Source organism: Heliconius melpomene, chromosome 20 (assembly GCF_056956725.1).
Source record: "Heliconius melpomene rosina isolate 202511_hmr_F chromosome 20, ASM5695672v1, whole genome shotgun sequence".
NCBI classification, from domain to species: domain Eukaryota; kingdom Metazoa; phylum Arthropoda; class Insecta; order Lepidoptera; family Nymphalidae; genus Heliconius; species Heliconius melpomene.
In genome coordinates, this window is record NC_140408.1 from 1,375,497 (window position 1) to 1,401,902 (window position 26,406).

Genomic DNA, 26,406 nt, shown 5'->3' on the forward strand with positions numbered 1-26,406 from the left:
TATAATACATTATTATTTAATTTAATAGTAGTATTTAATTGGTTTTAGCCAAAACAAGACTTATAGCACTTTTCTTAGGCTGACAAACTTTGTATACAATTGATTTGTTGACAGCGAAAAATGAGCAGCTATTACAAAATACATCTAGTTAAATGGTAAGCAACGAGTAATTTGAATTTGGTAGAGTTGTTCTTAGGTTTTTTTTTCTCTCTTTTTGTATTTTATTTTCTATTTTAATTTTGGTAGTTAAAGTAGTTGTTTGTTTTTAAATGTTCTTTTTTACTATGGAATCAAAAGGTGAGTCATTCGTTCAAATTATATTTGAATTGGAAAAAATATATTTGCTTAAATTCACAAAACGTTAGTAGTTTCAAGTAAATTGAAAATCAATTCAAACTTCAATACAAAGTTATGTAAAAAAACAAAATCAATTTTATTAAAAGACATTGTAAAACAGATACAAAATCAAAACAAATAGAATAATGGTTGCCGTCATAGCGAAGCCCCAGTGTTTATTAGATTATGATACCATACTAGTTCGTACTACTGCGGCTACTGCGGTGACCCGATATTTGCAGTAGAACATAAGAAATGCAAAACACACTGCGTGACCTTCTAACCGTGTTGTTACAACAAAATTTATAGTTCACAATTTTTTAGAGCTTTTTGCCTCTAGAACTCGATGGAAAGTGAGGAACGGAACTATCTTAATGAGATTGAAGTGTCTTAACACTACGTTCCCAGGTTCCCTCTGGCTGCCTTACTGAATGCGGGGTACAGCGAGAAACTAAGTAAAATATCTGTATATAAAATTAGATATAAGTTTTTAATATTGTATTTAGAGATAAAACTTACCACATAAGTAAAGATATATCAGCTATAATAATATTACTATACTACTGTATCAAAATATCACATTTTATCTTATTTAAAGTAATAAATAGACATCGTATTAAATCCAGTAAATCTGAATTTCCGTAGTGAGCAACGGGATTACTGACATACTCACTAACGGAATAGGTGTTAGTTTATTTTAGAATCTCTATATCTAGTTCTAGACTGAGAAATATAGAGATATTATAAAATGTATGCATGACAAGTTCGATAGTAAGTAATAAATTGGATTTACTAGTGTTTCATTTTGTTGTTGTTGTTTTCAGTTCCACGCTTTATCCCACATATGGCAGGGTAGTGAGAACTTGGTGTTAGGACACTCCGTTCTGATTAAAAAACTTTTGTTCCTCTGAATTCTTCCTCTTCCCTCTTTTAACACTAATCAATTTAAAGTTAAGGTACATGAGCGCCTCGTAGCTCTGATGTCGTGAGACTATAAATACGATTGTTGTGTATTCGATTCCCATTAGGGGGAATCACTTATCTTTATTTTCTCGCTTGGGGGAATGTCGATAACGAGTGCCATCACTTATTTTTCCATATGTCATAGTAATATAGGAAATATGAATATAATCCGCCACCGAAGCATTATTAAACATATCAGCGAATACCAAAACGATAGTATTGTGAACAAGCAGCAAGTTTTATAGCGGAATTATTTAAATCGTGTATTATTTAAATATTTATTGGACGTTTAATTGAATGGAAATTACTACTGCTTTCACGTCGAGCACCGTTTGCGAAATCTAATAAATTGCTAGGATATTTGTATTTAATTCGTAAATGACGGAAGTGGCAAAAAGCTAATGTTTTTTTACTATTCGTTTTCTATATAAACATTAATTTTAGGCGCCGCCAACAAGACATTGCGTATTGAGTGACGGAACACAACGCCGAACCTTGTCTTATCGGAGCGGAGAATTGATTATTGGAAGATCATTATTACTCCTAGAGGAAACTTGTCGAACAAATATAGTGTTTACAGACAGATATGTACTTGAATAAACTAAAGTAAACAATACACAAAATTCCTATAAAACAGAAGAAGATATATACTTTTACTTGTAATATATCAGCACAACATAGTTGCATTGAAATTATTTAGCCAGTTCGCTAACCACCGAGATTTATATCCAATGGAACACTGAATAATGAACGTTTACGATCGTTTCACACGTCGCCGTCGCCTGGTCGCGCGTCCGTCGATTTGTAAAAGTAGGTAGCTTTATTGCGAAGCACCGACACCGTTTACTTTTGTAACACCTGCTGTATTCGGGATGGGATAAAGAGATAGTGTAAAGAGAGTTTTCTCGCTCTATATATCTGTATATTGCTTCACGCTCTATATGGTATATATCAGGGTAGCCAGAGAGAACCTAGTGTTAAGCCTAAAACACTCCGCCGAATTTTCGAGGCATTTCTTATCTTCTCTAAATGGCATTTCAGTAACATATGTTTTTTCTCTGTTATAGCTTCACGCTTCTCTCGTATTGCATATTTGGCAGAAAGGACCGATAGTGATAGGCACTTTATGGTTTATATACTATTTTCTGAGATAGCCTGTTGAGTGGCAGAACCTACCAACACGGTCTACCAGACCGGAGAAATAAACTTAAATATGTTCTGGTATTTCAATACAATTATTTATTATTCAAAATTGTTTAAAATAATAATCAGTATGTACTTAGAAAACTAAAGAAGCTCTTTCCATTATTGACAAAAATGCGCCGTAAGCTATTAACACACATTTTTAATAACAACAAAAAATATTTTAATTGAAGTGAGAAATTTGGTGATAAAATTTATATTTGGTCATGAACTTAACATCTCGTCATGGCGGTGTCAAGTTACCAAAACAGTAGATACTGTCACTCTTTTTGTAAATGCTGGCCAAATCTCGAGGAAAGTTCTTCCTAATGAATCAAACACGGCGTCAGAGCGAAGAAATGAAAATATTAAATATTTCATTCCCCCGAATAGGAATCGAACCCACAACGCTACAAAGGACTTTTACGGTCAGAATAATGTGAATCTAGTGAGTGTCATAACACTCTGTTCTGCTTATTCCTAAATAAAAATGATATATAGAAAAATAATACTCACGTGTTCGTCCAATGAATACGTCAGCTCGCCATCGTCATATAAAACGAACCACCTCCGCTGCCATCTCTGTAACAAATTATTTTAATATTAGATTTATTTTTGATAATATTTATAGCTTTACACATCTTTTGTTTACTTAAGGGATGAATATATACATAGAAAATCTGAAAGTTTTATGTTAGGTAGTGCTGGTCTCCTGCTGGTGCTGGTCCTGGTAAAAATAAGACATTCTCCAGTCGCCAACATCTCATGGGGGCCATAAAAAAGCTATATTTAAAGAGAGTATATTCTCTTTACACATATATATGCATAACCTTCTAAATTAAATGTTATCATAAAAATAAGGCCATTGCTTTCAATGTTAAAAATTACTTTACTAAAAAAACGCCATTACGTATGTAAATAGAGAATGTAGAATTTAGATATTAATTCACATATACATATGTCAAGGACTTGTGTAGATATGATAATTTATATAGTTTTTTTTGCTTCAAGTATTCCGCATATAGCAAGCTAGGAAGAGGAACCTAGTGTTAAGACATTCTGTTCTCCACTTTCCGCGGCATTTTCGAGAATGGCGGAATTACCACCGCGCTTTGATATAGATCAACATACTAATAATATTATTTATATTCGTCCGTCTTCGTCCATAAATGGATCTGACCATATTTAATACAGACATATTTTTTAATTCGGAATTTAAGGAATTCGGAAGATTAGCGTGTTTAACTACTCTTAAGGTTTATAACATTAATATAAAGTATAGATATACAAAAAAATATGTATGTAAAGTTATTTTGTCGCTCAGTGACTTACAGATAACTCACAGACGAAACTACTATACTTTGAAAGTTAAAATTTGACATGTATATAAGTAGATTAGAGAGTGCAGGGGAGCACTAAGAGAGAATTCTTAGGAAATTCTCGAAATTTTTACGGAAACGAAAAAAAAAAACCATTTTACGTTTACAAAATTGCGGGTGGTGGTCGACCAGAAATTTAAAAAAAACAAAAGTAAATTAATATTGACACGCTATTAACCTTCCCCTAATAGTGTTTCGTGAGAACGTTAACAAGCAAATTGTTTGAATGTTTAACATTCGATTAGCAAACCGATGTCCGGTGGCGGTTAGCGCCGATTATAGATTTTGCAATGGCCGGGTGCCGTGTGAAAAAAATATATTAGTAAATAACCTTTAAAATAAAGAAATAAACAGTTTAACGAGACTTAATTAAAAATTATTTGAATTTAAAGTTGTAGGTAGTAAGTTTAAATATATGTTATTTGATTCGTGTAGCTTGGGCACGTTGAAATGACTGATGAAAAAAATGGAAAAAGGGTATAATTGGCAAGAGAGATAGAAAGACCTCAGTTGACCTTTGACAACACAGTATAGATGACACTGGAAGAAGGTCACGTAAAAAACATGAGAACCGCCCGGGGGCATGTAATATATGGAGGTTGATGATGGTGGACTAGGTGAGAGAAGTATGCAGGGATCTATGTAAAAAAGTGTAAAGTAATCCTACACGGGTGTGGCGGGAACTTAAACCTTGTTACCAGAGCGAGGAAATAAAGAATATTAAATATTTCATTTCCCCTAGTGGGCATCGAACACATAACCGCCGCGGTCTTTTGTATCCCTGTGCCACGACAGCCTTGAATCAGCTCTTTTCTTTATATACCTTGCAAAATATAAGAATCGCCTTAGGTAAAAATCTCATAAAAACATAATTTACTAACTTTCCCCCTTCAAGCCTCACATTCAATGGAACCATTAGTTCATTTTTTAACTGTTTCACACTATCATTAAGGGACATAAATAACGAATGCACTATAATAACATTAAATTCGGTCACTGCACGCAATTTATAATTTAGCCGGGTAATAACTGGTTACGTCACTGGTTACGACAGAGCACATGTTCCGTTCTCATTGTTTTAGCTGATTGCGTAGTGTTTAAACACTTTGCTTATAAAGGAACCACTCCTTTGTAGGATGATAATATTATTGATTTTAAAAGCGTTTTTTTTTTATTTTAAGGTTAGATCCGATAAAATTAATTGATTAGTCAATACTAGAAGGCTATTCTTAAAATGAAAAGATACAGTAAATAGGCATTAATGGGCCTTAGGTATATAGTGTCATTAATTTTGTCAAAATTACTCAAACTTTTATTTCAGCAACTTCACCAAAATCAGTAATAGTCTTTTTGTAGTTTTACTCTTTATCTTGCATAAGCAGGTTAGGTAAAGAGAAAGAGAAGGAGAGAGAGAGACTAGAGAGAAGCACAGGCTCTGCCAAAAAGCTTATTACTCTGTTAAAGATTATGTTCGCGATAAAGATGTTTGGAAATGAGTTGCTCTATTTCTAAGTTAAAATTGTTAATTGTGATTTATAACAAATGTTGGCATTTAAAAAGAGTGGCCTAGAGTTTCTTTGCCTGTATCTTCTCATGAGCTCAACCATTTGAACGGGCTTTTTTCAAGTCAAAATTGCACATTTTTTTTGGTTATTTTGTTTTCCATTTTTTTTTTTATCTTTTATGACATGTCCAAGTGAATGTTAAGCATTTTTATGGAATAAAGATATTTTGACTTGACTTTGACTTTGACTAGTATCAGGACACTATGCTTTCCAATTTCCCAGAAAAATGATTTTATTTCATTTCCCGAGTTAGGATCAAACCTCTACAACTAGGTATCACTTTTAACATCTCACTTTATGCTTTCACAGCAGCAAGATGATCTTAATTACATAAATTCGAAAATATCATTCGTTGCATCAATCCCGTATCTACGATCGTCTTGTTAAACATCAAGATAATTATTTTAATGTCCAAAACAAGACACTGTCGCTCATATTAGCATATCCATAATGAGTGCGGGGTTTTGGCGTCGAACAATAAGCTGTTAAACAATAGTGAAATAATGTATGGATAATACTAATATAATACAATGCAAGGATGAGTTACGTCATAATTCTTTGACAGTGTGGAGCTTCCAAGAAATATGTCTGAAGATAAATCGCAAGATGACTCGGATATTTATAGTATTTTCCGTTTAATTCTATAAGATATTTTTTTAGGTTCATGCAGTTTTCTGTACATAGTGGGGAAGATAGAGGGAACCAAGTGTTAAGACACTCCCTTCTTCACTATCCGTTGAATTTAATACGAACTGAAAATCATATACATATTTTTTGTTCGAATAAACATAAAGCGGAAGGTAATTCTGGAACTAAAAGTTACGTATATAATATTTGAGTTACTTGGCTGAACCTAATAAACAACGAAATCTATATTCAAATAGAAATTCTATATATTTCCTACACTACATTGTTCAACTAACATAGAACGAAGTCGAAAGCAAAAGCTAGTTTCACACATAACATATTTATTTGGACAGTCCAGCCGGAAGTATGGACAATAACTTGTATTGTACTGGATCTGTCCCGCCCGGTACCTACAGTATGTTAGCTATCTACGAGTACAGGTGTGCTGGAGTGGGATTCGAAAGCGTTTTGTGGGTGCGCATAAATAAACGCGATTTACGACAAAACGGCCATGTTTGAATTAATGTTTTGAATATAATTATTATGACTAATAGTATAATTCTGGGTTCTGGAGATATTGTAAGAAAATGCACATACATTTCATTGTTCGCTTTAATTTTAAGAAATTTTAAGAGTATCGTATTTGGTAAGAAGAAACGGATTTTTCGTGTCTGTACGTCTATTTTAAAAACAATTTGTAATGATTTTATTAAACTTCTTTAATTTTTCAATTCGTCTTTGCAAAGAATGAGCGAAATCAAAATTTTCCATTAGTAAGTGTGGAAACACTAAGGCATAATATGCAGTATATATACTTTAATATCCAATACTATAATAATATTCCTCTAAAGTACACACAGGGGACAAACAGACGACGCCCGGCGAAAGTCGGTCGCTGTAATAGGACGCGCCGATACGCCTGATAACGCTGCCTTTCCACTCCGTGGATACTGGATAGTGACCACTTATCTTCTTTAACTAAGTACACCAAACCCGCCTTTTTAGTTAGATTCATAATCTTACTAAAATATATTATATATAATACATATACATAAATAATTATGTAAATGTAAAAGTTTATGAGAAAACTGCTGAACGGATTTAGATGAATCTTTACAGAAATATAGCTTGTACATCGGAATAACACATCGGTTACCATTTATGAAAATAGTTTGTATAATGTGACTTTAAGATAACAATAACGCGGGCGAAGCCGCACGCGATTCGCTAGTTTTTGATAAAATATTTTATTTCAATAGGAATAATTTAAAAAAAAATAAGGCCCTAAGAGATCACAAAAAGTTGAAGTAGGCGGGGAGAATTTAGTGCTAAGGCGGAGAGCCTTAGGTTGTCCCCTTTAAGGCTGTAACCCTGATTCGAGACATTACGTGTTGAGTGTCAAAACTCAATGCCGCAAATTAAATAAATTAATTGTGAAAAGCGGTGAACATAAATCCACTAGAACAACAAACAAACAATACAACAAAATATTAAATATAAATATTCAAAACTGACAACAGTATCAAAGAGATACAGCAAATAGTCCACTTCCTAGTTCGGCACGTGCAAAGGACAATCATCAATAATCGTCGCCGCGGGGAAAAGCGGTCTCTGTAATGGCACTGTCGCGTGCCGGCGGTCGCTGGGTTGTTGGGACAATGATACCCTGGTTAGGTGGAGGTATTTAATCATGTAGTAGAGGCGTTGTTGTGGGTTCGATTCCCATTGGGGAAATATTATATTTAATATTTTTATTTATTTGGCTCTGGTAACGAGGCCACTTGGGTTAAGCCACACAATGTCTAAAGAATTCAACGGAAAGTATGCACCGGAAGTGTGTTAATGGGGATCAAAATGCACTACGTTCCCAGGTTTCCCCTGCCTACCCTGCTGTATGATACCTACAAACATAATAAGGTATTGTTTGCGTGGATTTTTAATGTAAAATTAAAATTCTCTTTTTCCGTTTTCACTGGAATTTCAAGAAATTCTCCCTTAGTGCTCCCCTATAGGTAACCTCATAGAATCTATGTTAAATTTTAAATTTCTAAATCCTAAATCCAGTAGTTTCGTTTGTGCATTGTCAGTCGGTCAATCAGTAACGAATGAGTTTCTATATGTACTATGTATATCTATATATAGATTCTTAGTAGAATTAAAGTCAATATACCATAAGGTATTTTGGAGTAGGTACACTCGCCTGCAGAATCATACGTCTAATGAACCTTTGATAGGCGATCAGACACACGATTAGACGGTCCAACTCCTCAACATCTGCCGCTCTCAATTACTGACGATGATGTTACGTAATTTTTTTATAGCACTAATGAGAGACATGTTACTTAGAGAAAAGTTAGCCTTAATGGTGTGTGGGAAGTATCCGCTGAAAAAGATGGCTCAGAACACAGGGTAAAGTCTCGCAACTCAAGATAAGAAAAATTAAAAAATAGAGTAAAAATACGCTTCTATTGTCCACTCAAATATACAAAACCAAGTTGCTATAGATTATGCTTGGAGTTATAAATTATAGGAGCAAAATTTCGATTTTCTTATCAGTAACCTCTAAAAGATACACGATTCAAGTAACCATAATTAAATCAGCTCGATAATACCAACTTATTCTATTGTCAACTAAGCTACGTATAATTGCCAAGATTTAAAATGATACAATTATTAGAAATCGTTCAACTTCAATTCTTAAGATTCTATTACATAGTTTCGAGTTGACCGAAAAACGTCTTAAAAAACAATAACGATCTCTAATTTCTTAAACAAGTACTGCCAATTTCACAAAACGCCTAAGATGCGTGAAGATTATTAAAATGATTACTATTATAAACAAAAACTGTAAATACAATACGAATTTAATATAATTATCAAAGAATCCTTTACAAATATGTCCTTGCACGGTACCTTCGAGTAATTACTAAATTACATACTACTGTAGTAACTATTTTTAGAACAAAATGGTTTTAAATTATTTTAACGATCCGTGTCTCCATACAGTGTTGTTAACTGTTTCTGTTAGTATGTAACGTAATGACATTCTTCGCAAATTGAATATTACGCCTTGTGATCATTTTTTTTGTGTGTAAATGATGCCTTTTGAACTATTCTTTGTTCTTATAGACTTTCGCACTCCGAAATCGTCGAAAGAACCAAAAGCTATCATCAGCTCGAAAGGCAGTTCTGCTGATAACCAGCGAGAAGCTCAACAGTCACAATCTTTACGTACTCAATGAAATGATTCTATATGATTAATATGAAAGAAAAACCACGTGTAAATTTTATATTTCATTTATATTTTTGTCTGCAAATTCGTTCGTGTAGTGAAATTACATGATGATATTTAGTCCGAGATAACATTGACCCCAAGTACGATGGGTTACATTGAAACTATTAACGTCATGAGAAATATTCTATAGAACCCATAAATGGACAACGATAATATTTGTCGGCATTGCGTGTTGAATGGCGGAACTTAATACCGCGCTTTATCTTAATAGAAGAGGAAATGAAAATATTAAACATAATATTTCCTAGAGAGGGAATCAAGTTCGATTCCCATTCACAGCCACACGCCTGTAGCACTGTGCCATGACGACCTCTGCCTTACATTATTACTAGCTATACAAATCTCTCAAGCTCGTGCACCAGATCGCAAACGAGGCAGTATGTTCGTGACGACGACGTGCTCTACTGGGTGCTAGGTGGTATATTTTACGCCGCACACCCAACTCTAATTGACTAAATGATCCATTAAAATAAGGTTATCTTAAATTTTAACAGTTGGTTTAATATTTAACCTAAACTTTAGTATTTTGATATTATGAAGGTGGTCTGATTATTAGGGTAATCATAAGTTTTTCATTAGTATTAAAAAGGCAACCATATATCGATTACTAATATTCGATCTAAATTGTTCTCTCAACACGAGGATCCGACTTTTGTGTCCATAATATTTTGGATAGGAAAGATCACATAAGAATGCCCAGAAAATCTGTGCAATTTCACCTTATTTTCTTACTAAAGCAAGAGAGCAAAGCAATTAATTCCATGAGTGGGATTCAAACCTCCACCCATCGCATGCCGATGCTTTAAAAAAGCAAAGGTTAAATTTAACGTGGCAGTATTTAACCTATGTAAAATGAAATGTGTTTACCAGCGGGGCGTACCCTTATAACGATAATTGATTTCCATTGTAATTCTTTATCTAATTATTGTTATGTCATCTATACGAATATGTGTTGAGTCGATTAGCAAATCGATCTTTTGTTCGTACGCAAACAAATCGATTTCGATTCGGGCTTCCATGTGATTTTTGTTGCGTAAGTTTAGGAAAGGCTAAGTGAATGGAATTTGTTGTATAGGAAGGATTATTTGGTGAAGGTCATGAGGTCATAAGTGTTTTTTAAATATTTTTTACCATTTTGCTAATATTATTTGACACTTAAAAGGGAGAATTACACTTTTAATTTATTTATCTGTTCTTTAAAAATGATTAAAGAACAGATAATATAAATAAAAAAAAAATAACCACGCTTTTTAGAAATAGAACGGTTTCTGGCGCTCTGACCAGTCAGTTCTCATAAAGAGAAAAAAATCTACGTCAAAATTATTTTACGCTTGTTACAATTTATCTATGTTGTTTTTCATATTAAAAAAATTTGAATGGTAGTCAACACTAAGATATTTAGCTAAGAAACGTCCTTAGAGCATTGAATATACCTACTATATTACAAATTCTGTTCCGCATCTTAATATTAGGCTCCACACTGTTTTAAGAGATAACTGAAATGCAATACTTTAAACACATTATCGAACCTGTGACCTGTGTTGTTTTAATTAATAAAACACCTTCACCGCCATTCAGTCAATACAATGTTACTGAAGTAGTACCGTAATGTTAAAACTTGACATGTCCAATAAAATTTTCGGTTAATGATTTTATAATTAATTCTCACATTAATTATTGTTTTCGGGTGAAAGATAAGATCTTTGTTTCTTTTCATTTAGCGGTGCTATAGAGGGAGACTTAACAAGAATAATTTTTATATAATTATGTCATGTTATTGATGTTAAGATAAAATATTTGGGTCTCACATTAAACACTTTCAAACTGTGCTACTATGGTGTTGCCTGTTTATTAACACACATAATACATATTTGTATGTATTATGTGTGTTAATAAACAGGCAACACCATAGTAGCACAGTTTGAAAGTGTCTACTCGATGATTATAAACTTGATTCGATCGAATATTTGAATTTTTTGGCTAGCTGTCCACACTGCGAAACATCGTGGTCTCAAATGAAATTATATCTTTATATAATAGTTAGCTAGTTTATCATTTGTACGTATAAGGTATACCTATCTATTACTTGTAAGGATTCATCCTAATTCGTTCAGTAGTTTTTGCATGAAAGTGGAAACGGCCTAAGGTTCGTTCTCCCTACCCTGCTATGTGAGGGATAGAGCGTGAAGCTGTGAAGTACCTTGTAAAGTCCAAGTTCAACTGAACTTAGTGGGACAGCCATCTCTTTAAATGAGTAAAATTACCCTGGGTTTTTAATATATATTTTGGCAAAAAAATATGGTCGATACAACATATAAAAGGTTATACAAATTTATAAGGATCTACAATAACATTACTGCGAGCGATGTGACGTAACTTAAATATCACGCCCGAAGTTCATATATTCAAGTACGTACATACATACATACATACATACATACATACATACATATATATGTTCCCGATGATTGATAGTTGCGTGTTTTTACACGAGACTGTGTACGCGAACCGTTTTTAATTATACGTCAGTCAAATGTTATATTTAAAAAACTATGTGGAATATCACTTAAAATAAATATTGCACTAGTCGTCGCTCACAAGTCTGTTTATTAGTAATATTTGGACGTATTTTAGAAGGTAAAATGGAAGATCCGTTCTTTACCATTCTAAGTAGTCTCGTTGGTGTATTATCTGTCAATTACTAGAAGAATTTTGTATAGCTTTATGCTGTATACCTCACAAAGCAGGATAAGCAGAGGAAACATTGGGACGTAGTGTTAAGATACTCCGTTCCTATCAAGTCAATTTCAAACTCACCGTTCCTTTCCACGCCACTTTTCTCCGAATTCTGGAGGCGGTGTCACATGGGAGACGGGGTGGAAATCATTCACTTACTATTTACATTAACAAATCGGAGCCACGATACAATAATAACCTAAATAGACTCTACAAATACAATGATTGATTAAAAAACATTCAATTGTTTTCGCTTACAAAGGCATTGCAAGTATGTCGACGGGTTTAAATATCTGTGGACTTTATTACCGACAGTGGTTATTTTATAGATATATTTTTATAGACTCGAAGGCGTTCTTTTTTATTTTATGCTAAAAGTATAAAATATGCTAATTTTATTTCTATCAGATTCGTTTACACGTTTAACAAAAATAATAATTTGCACGTAAAATACAATATAAAAATGTATTATTACTATGCCATATAACAGGGTAGCCATAGGGAGAAAATCTAGTGTTAAGACACTCCGTTCCCAACCGTCCGCCGATGGCTGTCGAAGGAATCTTGTTATCGGAAGGAAAGGAGCCAGGAAATAAAAATATTAAATAATTCATTCCCCTGAGCGGGAATCGAACCCACAATCATCGCGTTTACAGTCACACGCTTGTTCACCTGAGTATCAACGGCCCTGGAACCAGAAATTGTATAGATATTTTGCTAAATAAAACATGTCTAGCACATAACTGTAATTATAGAAAAAGTAAATAAAAGCAAAAAAAACTAAAAGTCTATACATTTAACTTAATTTAGCACTTAAGTGTACATACATGTAAAAATGTTGGCTCATAACAAACTCGTCCCAAAATAATGACCAAAGCTAATAATACCCACGAATCTTAAAACATGCAAACCGCTCAGATGTACAAACATTTTTTGTAAAAAAGAAAATACAATTTCAACCCATTGTGGGTACCTAAATACCTTATTATTTGGAAAAAAGAAAGAAACATCGTGGGTACATACCTCTAATTAAGATTTAGATTTCTCAGAATAATTTCAGCGTTAAAAGCGTTGGCTCAAAAAGAAACAACACATTCAAATTACCTCCAGTACAACAGTGCGAGGAAGCCCATCATTTCAACGATTGAAAAAGGAAAAAATCACCTATATTAGTGGTCCAAGTGAATTTTTATGCATGACCATCGAGGAAAAAGGTTCCCGATTATGGGTAGGATATAACAAAAAGCGCTCGGACTGACCATTTGTAGTAATATTTTCAAAATGGCCGCCCGTGTCCCGTTTCCCGTCGTGCCAGCCCGTGACTGATGGCTACCCGCTTTACATTTTCTAATTGCACGCTCATCCTACGTTTGGGTGGCACGAGTGGTTCGGTCCTCGAAAAAGGAATAAACTAAAATTCGTTATTGAGAATCGAGATTTTTTGTTTTTACAGGAGAAGGCAAGGATTGTACGTTGAGAGTGCGCATTGATTATAATCTGATCGTCGATACCTGCATTGTGAATGAAGGTCAGGCATAACTCTGTTAAAATTCGGGTGTTTGCCTTAACCAGACAAACTTTTAAGTATAAGGTATAATATTTCGTCATTGTAATTTTTTATTGGTAAATCCTGATAAACCGACATATGTGAATGTCGGTTAACAATAAATTATTATTATTATTACAGAATTAAATAAAAAAACATAAAAGATAGTTCTTTTCTCCAACTTTTAAAGTTGAACTAGGGTCGTATAATTACGTATTACATCTGGGACCGTGGTCTTGACCCTGAGATCTTTTGATGGCATAATGAAGGGTTTTATTAAATCAACGTCAGAAGTCCATTAAAAATGGGCCCTTACAAAGCGTAAGCTATCAATCACGCGGCCGATACGGCATACGGATACAAACGAGACTTTATAAAAGCCAACTATATTTTGAATTCTCTTTTTGTTTTCTAAGCCGAATTGTTGGACACAAGTTTGTTTGGTTTATTAAAGTATATTTCAAAGTTTATTCATTAATATTAGTGAAAAGGATAGATATAAAATAGTTTCAAATTAAAATGACTGAAGATTTCAAGATCTGTCAAGATAAAGAAATGATTTAACACTAATAAAATTATTGACAGTATTCAAAAGAAAATAAAAGATCTCGTCCGGACCACGTTTGTGTTGTAACATACGATCAGTTCTTGTTACTTATTGGAAGGATTCTGGGTTCTTAATTTTTCTATTTTGTTTCTGTCATTGCACAGCTTGATGTTTCTTGGTACTAAATTTTTAAAAGACTGTTTTTAGGGTTCCTTACTCAAAAGGGTAAACGGACCCTAGTACTAGGACTCCGCTATATGTTTGTCTATTAATCTGTTACCGGGCAGTATCTCATGAACTGTGATAGTTAGACAGGTTTTATATTAAGAATTAGAGCAAAATAAAAGTGACAAGTACAAGGTGGACCAACGACTAAAGGTTTATTACAATTTTGTCCCTTTAAAAACGTGTTCTTATTTAAAAGAAAAATAATATATTTTCGTTACTCTATTTAATGTTCCTTAAAAGCTTCCATTTTTATTAAGATACTTCACGCTAAAGATATTAGATGGTCCTAAAAAGTGACCCCTGTCCTGTAAAATGTCTGAGATAACATCGACTTTTTGTATGAGCCACGCTAATGGGCAGTAGAAAAAACAAAAGAGTACTATTAGACAGTATACAGATAAATATTGTTTAGGGTACGATATGTGTTTTCTGACATATAAAAAACAAAATTCTTTATTTATATAAATCCTTATATAGTTTATCTATGTTAAAATTAGATTTAATTTAATTTTAACTTATATATTTTTGTGTGAATTTATTACATTACAAGTGTTTCTTATATGAAAATAAAAAAGGCAAACGAAATAAAACAAAGGAATAGGTCCTACAGTTTAATTATAAGAGATTTCGTATCTATCTCTCATTGAAAAAGGCAACAAGATGGTCAATAGAATTATAATATAATTTTATTTTTGTCCACGTCAATGCTTGTCTTCCATTTAAGAAGACTTCGATCTTTACTACTTATCAATTGATTTATATATAACTAGCGGACGCGCGCAGCTTCGCTTGCTTATTTAGGGGTGAATTTTAATAAACCATGAAACATATATTCAATGAAACATTTTTAAGAGTCTAAATTTCAAATTTTATAAAAATCGGTGGTGATTTAAAGATTTTTCCATACAAACTTTCAACCCCTTATTTGCACCCTTAGGGGAAGAATTCTAGAAAACTATGAAACATGTGTTCAATTAAATACTTTTAAGAGTCTGAATTTCAAATTTTATAAAAATTGGTGCCGATTTAATTTTTTTTCCATACAAACTTTCAAACCCTATTTCACCCCTTTAGGGTTAAAATTATTTAAAATCCCTTCTTAGTGGATGTCCAGATTACGAAAGTAAACATCTGTCCAAATTGCACGTTTCTACGCACAGCGGTTACGGCTGTGCGTGCGTCTTACCTCAGTCAGTGAGGACAAGTCCTTTTATATATATAGATTAATTTAAAAAATAATTCCACTCCAAATAATATGTAACTACAATTGATTTTAGTACTTGTGCGATAATTACCAGGTTCATAGTGCAAGGATATTAAGTGCGTGCGGCGCGTGCGCGTGCGCAGTCATCACGTTCCCGATGTTGTCGAGATAGCGTGTGTGTTTGATATGCTCCTGTGGCTGACAAATTGCTTGTCAAACTAATTATTGAATACAAAATTATTATGCCCTTCATTAATAGATAGTACCTATAGGTAAATGGTGTAAATTAATGGTGTAATTAATGTGTGTAAAATATTTGTTCATTTAGGTTCTTCTTGCTTAATGAGGTAGCTAATGAAGAAAAATAAAAATGAACTAGTTTGTAATTGCTTTTTTATTTCGTGTTAGTGTTGTAAAAATTTTTTTTCAGAATTACGCATCTCAAATATATAGAAGAGTAGCCAAAAAGAACGTATGCCTGCTATATAAATCGCTCTGAAATCTTTATAAAAACAGACCCTAATGTCAGGTCACTCCGTTCTCTATTTTACGATATATCATAAGGCTAGGCTAATAAAACAAAAAATCAAAAATCTCTTGGGAACAGCGATTCATATAAAAACCGCACATCTTGTACAACGTTCGAGCCACGCGTACGTGAACTTCCTTCGTCGACCGCAGAGTAAAAAGACGATGTCGGTCACCTTACATAATGCTTTACTTGCAAAAATATATGAGAAATAATTTTGTGATGTAATACTAGCTAGGGCTACCAGAAATTGACTAAGATGTACAAAATTTCTAGATTTGGTGGAGTAATTTGGGGGATAGCTAGTTACGAAGGTTATGCGTAACCCCCATATTAATATCCGATCCTTATTTGCAGCACAATTTTGGAGACCTAATCTAATAACTAATTGTAGAGTTTCAAACGCAAACTTCCTTCAGACTGTTTCATTTCATTTAAAATCGTTCAGTTACTTTTCATAATATAAATAATAATTCAATACTCGATCTTTTATATTACTATTTTATTTGAAATAAATAAAAAATACGAAACAAGTGTTAACCACCAACCACCGGTCCTTTGCAGAACAATCACGTTCACATGGTTACTTTTCTATTTCAATAGCTTCTCTTAAAAATAACATACCACGTATAGGAAATATGATCTTGGCTAGTTGATCTAACCACACCGTACGTCGTGGCAGAGAAAAAACTAAAGATTCGCCACCGCACTGTGACGCACCAAACCACCTTGAAAATGCTGTCTTTATAATATTACTAGCGACCCCCTTGCGGCTTCGCCCGCTTTTACTACTGGATTATTCATATAATGTTTGTTTGCAAAGCACTTAAGATAATGTGAAAATTAATTAAACTCTAGTGCAACCCGCATTTTCGTAGTTTCAATAAGGATTTTCCAATTGTTTTACACAGCAAGGATTTTTTGTAGGTACCGTAATTTTAAATCTGTGCTACTATTCTTTTCAAGTACTTATTAAAATATTTTTAAATGACTATTTTTAGATAGTTAAATGATTATTTTTAAACGGAAGAAATTATAAACAAAAGCCTACCTACTAATAACTACTACAAAAAATATGAAACCAAATATATCGCGCAGAAATAATACATTCAACTCCAATTATTCAATACGTGCAAACGCATCTAAATCTTCGTTGCTATGCCTCTATAGCGGGCGGGTTTTTTTTTCGAGCTTGTGGTTAATGCTGAAGAGGGTATTCTGTAACTGATGAAAAGCAAGCACTACGTGGCTGCCTGTGAGGAAAATTAAATAGAATGCATTGGCCGGGAATCGAACCCGGGCCGCCCGCGTGGCAGGCGAGCATTCTACCACTGAACCACCGATGACTGCTCATGACGCGCTTGTATAAGCAAAACGTCGCGGGGCGGCAAGGATGTTTTGATATTGTAACAACTTCTAAAGTACTTATTAAAATGAAAAAACAGTAAAAGACAGTTTTGATCTACATTAAATGGCCAACGTAACTAATGTACCTTTTTATATGCTGAGAGTAAGGGATAAGTAAAACTTGAGTCGGCACAGCAGATGTGTCAACGGCGGGATGTGTCAACAATTAAATGCGTTTTTCTCTAATACTATTCGCAATTTCGAAATAGTGTAAAAAGCAAATTTTATCTTCGTTTAACGTTGAAAATTAATAAAGTATTTTAAAGGATAAGGATTAATACCATTATGGAAAAATATCCCTCACAATAAAAAATATATTGAAATTACTATTTTTAGACAGAAATATGATCACTACACGTTATTTTTAAAAGATAAAAATATGCTCTCGCGGACTTTTTTGTAGATCTTATTAAGAGGAACAATACTCCAGTACATTATTTTCATGTAGTACTTACCATTAAAGCAGCGCATGCGCGAAAGTGTCTCAACGGGTAGGACTTTATACACATTTATCGTATTTATGTTAATTTACATAAGAATGTACAAATAATAAACTATATATAAACCTTCCCTGAGAAATACTCGACCTAATGATGAAAACCGCATAAAAATCCGTTGGGTGGTTTAGAAGAAGAAGAGTTAGAAAGTTCAGACAGACACGAAAAGCGACTTTGTTTTATAAGATATAGGATAGGATGAGATGTAAAATAACGAAATTGCATCATAATACATAATAATAAGGCTAATCATATTGAAATGTTTTAAATTTGAAGCCGTCGTAGCAGCACAGAGTAAATTTGGTGGAATTGTTCGTAACAAGTCAAAGCGCGGTGGTTAGTTCCGCTGTTTGACTCGTGGGGGACGGATTGTTTTAACACCAGGTTTCTTTTGCCTACCTGTTATATGCGAACATACGTACCTGTTACATGGATACAGGTGATGCGATAAAAAAAATGAATTTACTTCAATGTTCTTCGGAATAAGTATAAATAACTTAAAGATTCAGTTTTCCTTTAAGAGACTTTGGTTACGATAATTTAGGTTATATGGCAGCATGCATCATCGGTTGCTGCTTTGATTCCATGTTTCGATAAACGCGACGCTCGGAGAAATTCTTTCACATATATTTAAGATCAATAAATGTATGTGAAAAAAATATTTTTATTTAATAAAGCTCCATTATTCCTTTATCTTCATTAATAAAAATAATTGATAGACTATGTAGTAATAAAAAATATCTCAAATACCACTAAACGATTATTATTATTGATGAAACCTGAACTGTAACCTAAGTTAGAATAGAACTCATTTAAATCGGATAAAATTTATGGACAAACCTAAAAGCATTAAAACACAAATGAAACTTAGCACACGTACTTGGAAGCTTAAGTATATAAATATTTAAATATTATCCAACTTCAACAAAGTAGCATACCTTTTTGAAGTCAGTTTAAAAAAGATCAATATTGTCAAAATTTATTACCATCACACAGTTGTAAATTTTATAGTGAACAGTGTTCGAGGGCGTATTGACTCCTGCGCACTGCCTTTTTGTCTTTTTAATTTATTATCCAATCTGCGGCCATTGATGTTATGCAACGGAGGATTTGTAACTAAAGAATTAAGGCTTAAATATAAAATCAATTTATAGACGCATCTTTTATCTAACTTCCTTAACGCGATTGTTGCGAGTTCGGATCCTATTGAAAAATCAAAAATATTTTTAGAAAAGTCGACTTTCCCGGATTCGAGACATCACGTCATAGATTGTGGCGCTCAACGCCGCGCTTTATCTTGCCAAAGCGGGAAGATGGCAAGAATGGAACCCATAACCATTGACATTTAAAGTCAAACGTACCTCATAATAACCATTGCGCTATTAACACTTCCATACCATATTTCCACCTTTTCAGCTTTCTCACCTCTAAAATTATTATAAAGATTGATCATTTTACAATTCATGTAACACTATATCCATTACAATTTACAAGGCGGGAGTAACAAACGCTCCCGTGTCGAATCCACCTTGATTTTATATACCATTAGCGGGAAGGCTTTCTAAGCCTCCCTGGGACCCCGGCTGTATGAGGCGATTAACTTTGGAATGCTGTAGACATTAAATTTGATTGGGTACCATTGCCGCATCTGTAATTGTGTGCTCTTTAATTGAAATTTATCCCTTAACTTGGGACTGGGATGGGTTTTTAAGTTACAATGTAGAGTAATTGTCGTAACTGTTATTTTATATTTGAAATAGTTTAGTAAGCTAGGTATGAATATGTAGATTTTTTATTAAAGAGTAGAAGTGCAAGTGAAAATTTTCAATATTTAATTTCTTCGAGTGGCAATCGAACCCACAGCCGTTTACAATCATACGCTTGGGCCTCCGCCGCCACGACTGGCCGGAAGAACCAGAGATTCTTTAATTTATGCATGAATTTTAGGAAAGCGTGACATTAGAGCCTATTAATAAAAAGCTTAACCATTAAATCAATTTCACTAATCCCAGTACTTATCTGCATGTGGCATAACAATCATTTTTTGCGCAATTATGATGTGTATAATGATAACACACGGAACTCGTTTAGAGAATTGCATTTTAATATTATCCAATCCGATTTGAACCTTGGTCCTTCAGTTTAAGGTTAAATTTTATGTTTTGCAACAGCTTTAATACTTGAATCTTATAAGGGAAGAAATAGGGGTTATTTTTCCTTGTATTATGGTTGGACGTTAGGGGCGTTAACCCCGTTCATGCTTAGAATCTAACTCACGCACTGATTGCGGACTTCATCACTGGTAGCGATGTATTGCACATGATATAGATGGCGCTGATAGTTTACAACTACCCTCATTTATATAACACGTTGACAAGAGAACATCACTAGTCTATTTACAGATATTGATTTTATATTCAGTATAAAATATATGTTTAATGGTAATTTGTTTTTTATTTTTATTTAACTCAATTATAGATTAGTTCTTAATAACTCTCAATGTCTTGTGTGAAATTTAACGTAAGTTTTCTTTCGTAAACTTGTGAACTAGTAGGCCTGTAAACTTTATGTAAAGTATGAAGAAAAATTGATAGCAAAAAATGTTGAATAGACTATTTCACTTTTCTATAAAAAAAAAATAATACCAATTGGTTATCAGTATCCAATCACAAATATTATATAACTAGGTAAGATAAGAAAAATAAAATATATACACAAATCTGCAACGAAAATCGAATCCGCACTCATCGTGTAGAGACACAAATTTTTCAATTGACCCACCAATAATGATGACTTTCTCGATGTAATTCGATTTATCTGAGCGATCTCTCGATGTGGGGTCCTGCCTCGCTAATCAAACTTTGACCACTTAGACCGTGAACCCTCGCACTTGCACAATCGTTCGTGAGCGACCTTCACTGGTTACCATATTGCGTGGGAATATATGAGCGTTTATCATCTTCACCAATACACTGTATTTACAATACGATAAATGTATTTTAATAACTTAGACTTAGTGTATTGTATATTTAATGGGCTGATAAAAATGTTGTGATTTGAATGATTTTGAAAATGTAAATCAAATGATTGTTATTTCAAATCATTTATATTTATTTAAAAAGGTCATATTATTCACTTATATATTTAGGCAACATATACTATTAAATAATCATCAAATTGAATAAATTTACATATACTCAACGTATAAATAGAACCCATAATACATGCCATACTGGAGAAAACCCATCACAATTCCACTGAACCACAACAGGTGGTTTTACAAATAACTCATAATTATAACTTGAAGCGTGTAAGTTAAGAATAACAATAGAACGGCACGCACTGACATTTGCCTGTATTGCAACACACAGTGCATCTCAAACTGAGTGAATAATTAAATTTAATCGTTCGAATCGAACATGTGAGCAATCGTATAATTTGTATTTGTATGACCTGTAGGTAGATTACCTATAGGTCATACAAATACAATATGGGTTTTTACGAAAAATGACGAAGGAAAGGAGGTTTAAAAAAAAAAAAAAAAATACAATCTCGTGAAAAAAATATGAAAAATTATTTATTTTCCTTATTTTTAGTGTATTATTTTCATAAATTTTGATGGACCTGCAGAGACTTAATATCCCTATTATTTAAGTTTAAGAAATGTCAAAAGAACATACATATATATAGAATTACACTCTCTATAACGCGTAACACGCATATCGGGTTAGCGCTTATATATTTTTTCTGTTCAATCGTTGCGTGCCTAATCTCCAACTGTCAAATGTAAAAACACAAACACTTAATGAGTTATTGATTCAGAAAACAGCAACGAGACAATGATCGATCACTTGCGATAGCGACTTACTTATATTACAGTTTGGCAAGATCTGGTGTGCCATGTGTATATAAATAACATGTAAGTTATAAGCAGCTTAGGTCACGTAGGTACAGTTGACGCAAATCTACCACTAAGTGATGGTTGCGTGTTTAAATATTACTAGAAAATACAATGCCAAACATTTTGAATAGTGTTATAGCCCATGTCTACAAAAGTAATCAAAAATAATTTAAACTGACTTCAAAATATTGCTTTTCTATTTACTAAACAGATTTTGATGAAATTTGGACTGTTCTCTAAGACGGTATATATATTTTAGAATTCTTTTCAATTTCAATAGAGTCAAATACATACAAATCAATGCCCAATGCCATTTTTTTGGAAGTCGATAAAAGTTGTCAGCAAGTTGAGAACAAGATGTGAAACTTAAAACCGAAATGGAGGAACTAAAAAAAATATTTTACAACGTACATATGTAAACGATACTTAATAATTCTAATTTAAAAATAATATAAAAATATCAAACTATTGATGAATCCTTAAATCAGAAGTACGATTACTAACTTCATTTGGAACTTCACTTCTAGGGAATATTAGCTCAACTTTTTACGTCGTACTTAGCACTAATGTGATAAAGTCAGTAAACTCAGTCCAGCTCTCAAATAAACTTCAGTTCCGCGTGCTAAATTACAGCGGGAGTAGATTTGTCTCGAAACGACGACGTATGGGGAAATTGTTTTTAGTATTGTATTTGGATAATTTTAAACATTATTTAAAAACAGATAATATTATTAGCTAATGAGTTTGTTTGGTTCAACGCTCTAATCTCAAGAATTATTGTTTCGACTGTATCTTGTGTCATACACTACTGTTGGATATACCCATTTGACCTCGTAGACGAAGCTGCAGTTAAAGCTGATAGTATATAAAATTAATATATCCAAGTTTAAGCTTTCACACGCTTAAAAACTGTTACGTAAACTAATATTTACATAGAAAATTGATGTTTTTGAATATTAAAAAAATTCTAAAACGCGTAACATATTTTGATACGGTTATAACCGTTATTTAGTAATATTTTGGGCAAGAGTCAATTACAATATATTCAAATTAACATTTACCTACCAGTGTAATGGTTTAGTTTTTTATTTCTACAAAACTCTAAACTATTGATATTTTTTTTCCTTTTCTAGTTATTAGTTATAAGAGACTTGTCTTTTTGTGATTATTTTGAATACAATTTCTAAACACATTTCAAAGCTACGAACCACCAATATTAAAGTGTTAAACAAATCTAAATTCCAATAGAAAATTATCCCTAGCCACCCGGAAATCAAACCCACATCCAATCCTGCTTAGGCCGGTCGGCGCCTTTGTGGCTTGCGCACGCGCATCCTAATAGTCCTCGATGGTCGATACGCAATCAGAGTGTAATAGAGGGATAGTACCATTTACGACATAAAGTAGTTTTCGTTTCGTGTTTTTCTTGATTATCCCTTTATGAATGTTTAACAGAAACAACATGTAATAAATGTGGCTTGTTGAGTGGATATTGTAGTGGTTACTGTGGTTTTTTTTAGTTTTTGTGTTTTAAAGTAAGATATTTTTTGTTTTTTTTATGTGGTAAATTCAAAATAATTTTATAGGAGTCTTTTACGATGAAAATTGTGCGAAATTTTGTGGTTTAAATATAAGATTCTCATAAGAGTGATGACTAAGCACACAAAAATAGATAAATATTTTTATATATAAAATAAACAATTTGATCTAGTGTCAATTGCCCGAATTTTAAACATCGTGTATTAAATGGCGGAGTTGAACGCCACAAATTGATTTTACCAAATAAGTGTAGTACAACGTTTGTATTTTTGCTACATAGAATCGAACCCAAACTCTTAAAGCTTACTTACCAGCAAATACACATGCGCACCGATTGCACACACGATATATGTACTTATTTATAAATAAACATAAAGGAACGAAGAATATCCTTATCTCTAATGATATATTTCTCCGTGTTCAGATTTGAAAACTACTAGTTCTTGTTGGTACGTCGCTTCGCTCGAAAGTTTTATGATAGCCCGAAGCGAAACACACCTGTCGATAAGTGCAAACATTTAACACCGATATACTTTATGCTCGTTGTAAATTAAAAGGAAATTATTGTTTATAGGTGAAATTTAATGCTTTTTAGATTATTATATGGCTATGAGGGCGAATTGTTTGTACTTGTGATGGTCGTGGGTTCGGTTCTTGTTGTGCCACATATGCATTTGAACAAAAAATTGACTTAACTAATTAATATAATAAACCGGAGGAATTTATTTGGTTAAACGCTCTAATCTCAGGAACTAATGGTTCGAATTAAAAAATAAACATCACCTTAATCGTTTCATTGTAATCAAAATGGGTCATGTATAATATCTATACAATTCTTATTTCCTTTAGGGAGCAAAGTCGGAGGTAAAAACTAATATTAATTTAAAATACCATTATACACACCTGTATAAAATATTTACTAAGCTAAATTTATCAGGTACGCAAAAATACCTTGACCTCTTGATGTTACGTGATCGATGGTATTCGTCGTGAAATATCTTAGTTCATTAGTCAATTGCCATACTGTAAGAGTACATCACTAGTGAGACGTGTATTGCTAATTTTATTGAAAAATATATGTTTTTTATACTTTTATGCGGCCTATTACCTATTTAATGCGGCCGTAGGTTGTGAATGTAGCAGTTTCGAGTTCGATTTTCAGTTGGGAAAATAAATATTGTTTTATTATAAGAAGACAAAGCGCAGCGTTGAGTTGCGTCACTCAATAAGAAAAGTCTTTAATTAGCGTGAACGGAGAATGGAGGGTCGTAACGATATACCTGCTACAGAGAATTGCTATATTTCGATATATAAAACAACTAACATTATTTTTTCTATACAAATAACAAATAACAGATATTATATGTATATAGGAATGTCCATCAGTACGAGTATGTAATATAACCTAAACTTTTACTTTTAGCATTGACACGCTAATTTTTGCCGCATAGTTGAGTAATGAGATTTCTTAGAAAAAAAATATAAAGCTCAATAGCATGATAGAATAGATTTCATCCAGATTTTCCTCATTTTAGAGACACTGCGAGACGCTGCCCTTGCGGAACTTAACGCCGCACTTCTCTTTACCAGAACTGGGAAAATGAAAATCTCTTCTCTCTTTATTTAAAGAAACAGGCAACAGCCAAAACTACGCGACTGAGAACACTGCAATCTTGCATGTTACTTGCGAATTATTTATTTTAACGAGATTTTTAAACAAGATTAATTTTAACCGCTAGTCTATTACAATTTTATACAAATTTCAAAATTCTAATACGAAAATAACATCTGACATTTGACTTTACAAGAACAAGTGTCATTAAATCACTCGACGATGACGACTCGCGGCTGTAGAGGCAGAGATACTCCCAAAACATTCCACGCGTGTTGCGTAGGCGCATGCATTTATTAGCGTTTTGGCGCGTTTCGCTTTCGTTATAATTTACGATCGCCTTGAGGTACAAAATGTGTAAATATATTGAGATTTTGTATTTATATATTTATAGCTAGCTATTTTTTTAAGTGTGGGAATAAAGGTTAAGCAATAGAATATAAATTGTAGTTATTTATTGTATTTAATATATGTTATATATCTATAACTGTTTTTATTTGGTAATAATATAGAATGAAATTTGATAAAAAAAATAGGACTGCTCGTTAATTTTGTGTTAAGACACTTCATTTCCAAATAATTAATTCCCAAAGAGGAATCAAACCCGCAATCGTCGCGTTTACTGTCAAACGCTGGGCCGCTACGACATGTCGGTCTCAATTTAACCGTCATGTTATTACTTGATTAAATTTCTTTTTATCTGGCCGTTTTTTACTATATAGATTGATTCTTATAATATGGGATTTACAATAATATTAATAATTGTAAATTAATAGTAGATTTTTATTTTATGTAGATCACATATTTAATTTTAAAATATCAATTAAGGTAAACGACGTTGAGGTGCACAACTCAATAGACAATACTTCGAATTTGGGCGAAATATTTATCTTGACATTGGGTTTGCTCTGACAGTAAGTGAGACACCGTTTTAAGAAAAAAAAATAACAAGTATTTAAATTATAACTCAGTTTTAAAACTACTGTGTACCACATTTTATCATTATGGAGTTCCAATAAAAACGTTCCTTCATATTACAATCTTGATAACAAATCAAAAACATTTTCGTTTCGCAGACGTTTAAAAAAGTTGATTATTTTTTTATCATTTTTTATTATAGCGTGCGTACTTTCGATATCGGGTCGCAATTTTACGGGTGCACGTCCAAAATGTATTGAAATATGCATTTATTTCGAAATTTCAGTTTTTTACTTTGTAATTAAGGCATAAACTTTTATGGGATTCACTTAGCTTTGTTTGTATTGGTTCGTTTAGGATAAATCTTTGCTCTGAAGGTTCTTAATCACACTAAT

General features: G+C 32.9%; 1 protein-coding gene across 6 annotated transcripts in view; it reads right to left on the minus strand.

The window, feature by feature from the left end:
- Positions 1-26,406, minus strand: part of osp (myosin phosphatase Rho interacting protein outspread) — a 227,259-nt gene that overhangs the window by 47,925 nt on the left and 152,928 nt on the right. For all 6 annotated transcript variants that reach the window (XM_085204795.1, XM_085204796.1, XM_085204798.1 and 3 more), the window contains exon 3: positions 2,998-3,063. In XM_085204795.1, the coding sequence (XP_085060921.1) occupies positions 2,998-3,063 (66 nt within the window). The remainder of the gene's footprint in view (positions 1-2,997; positions 3,064-26,406) is intronic.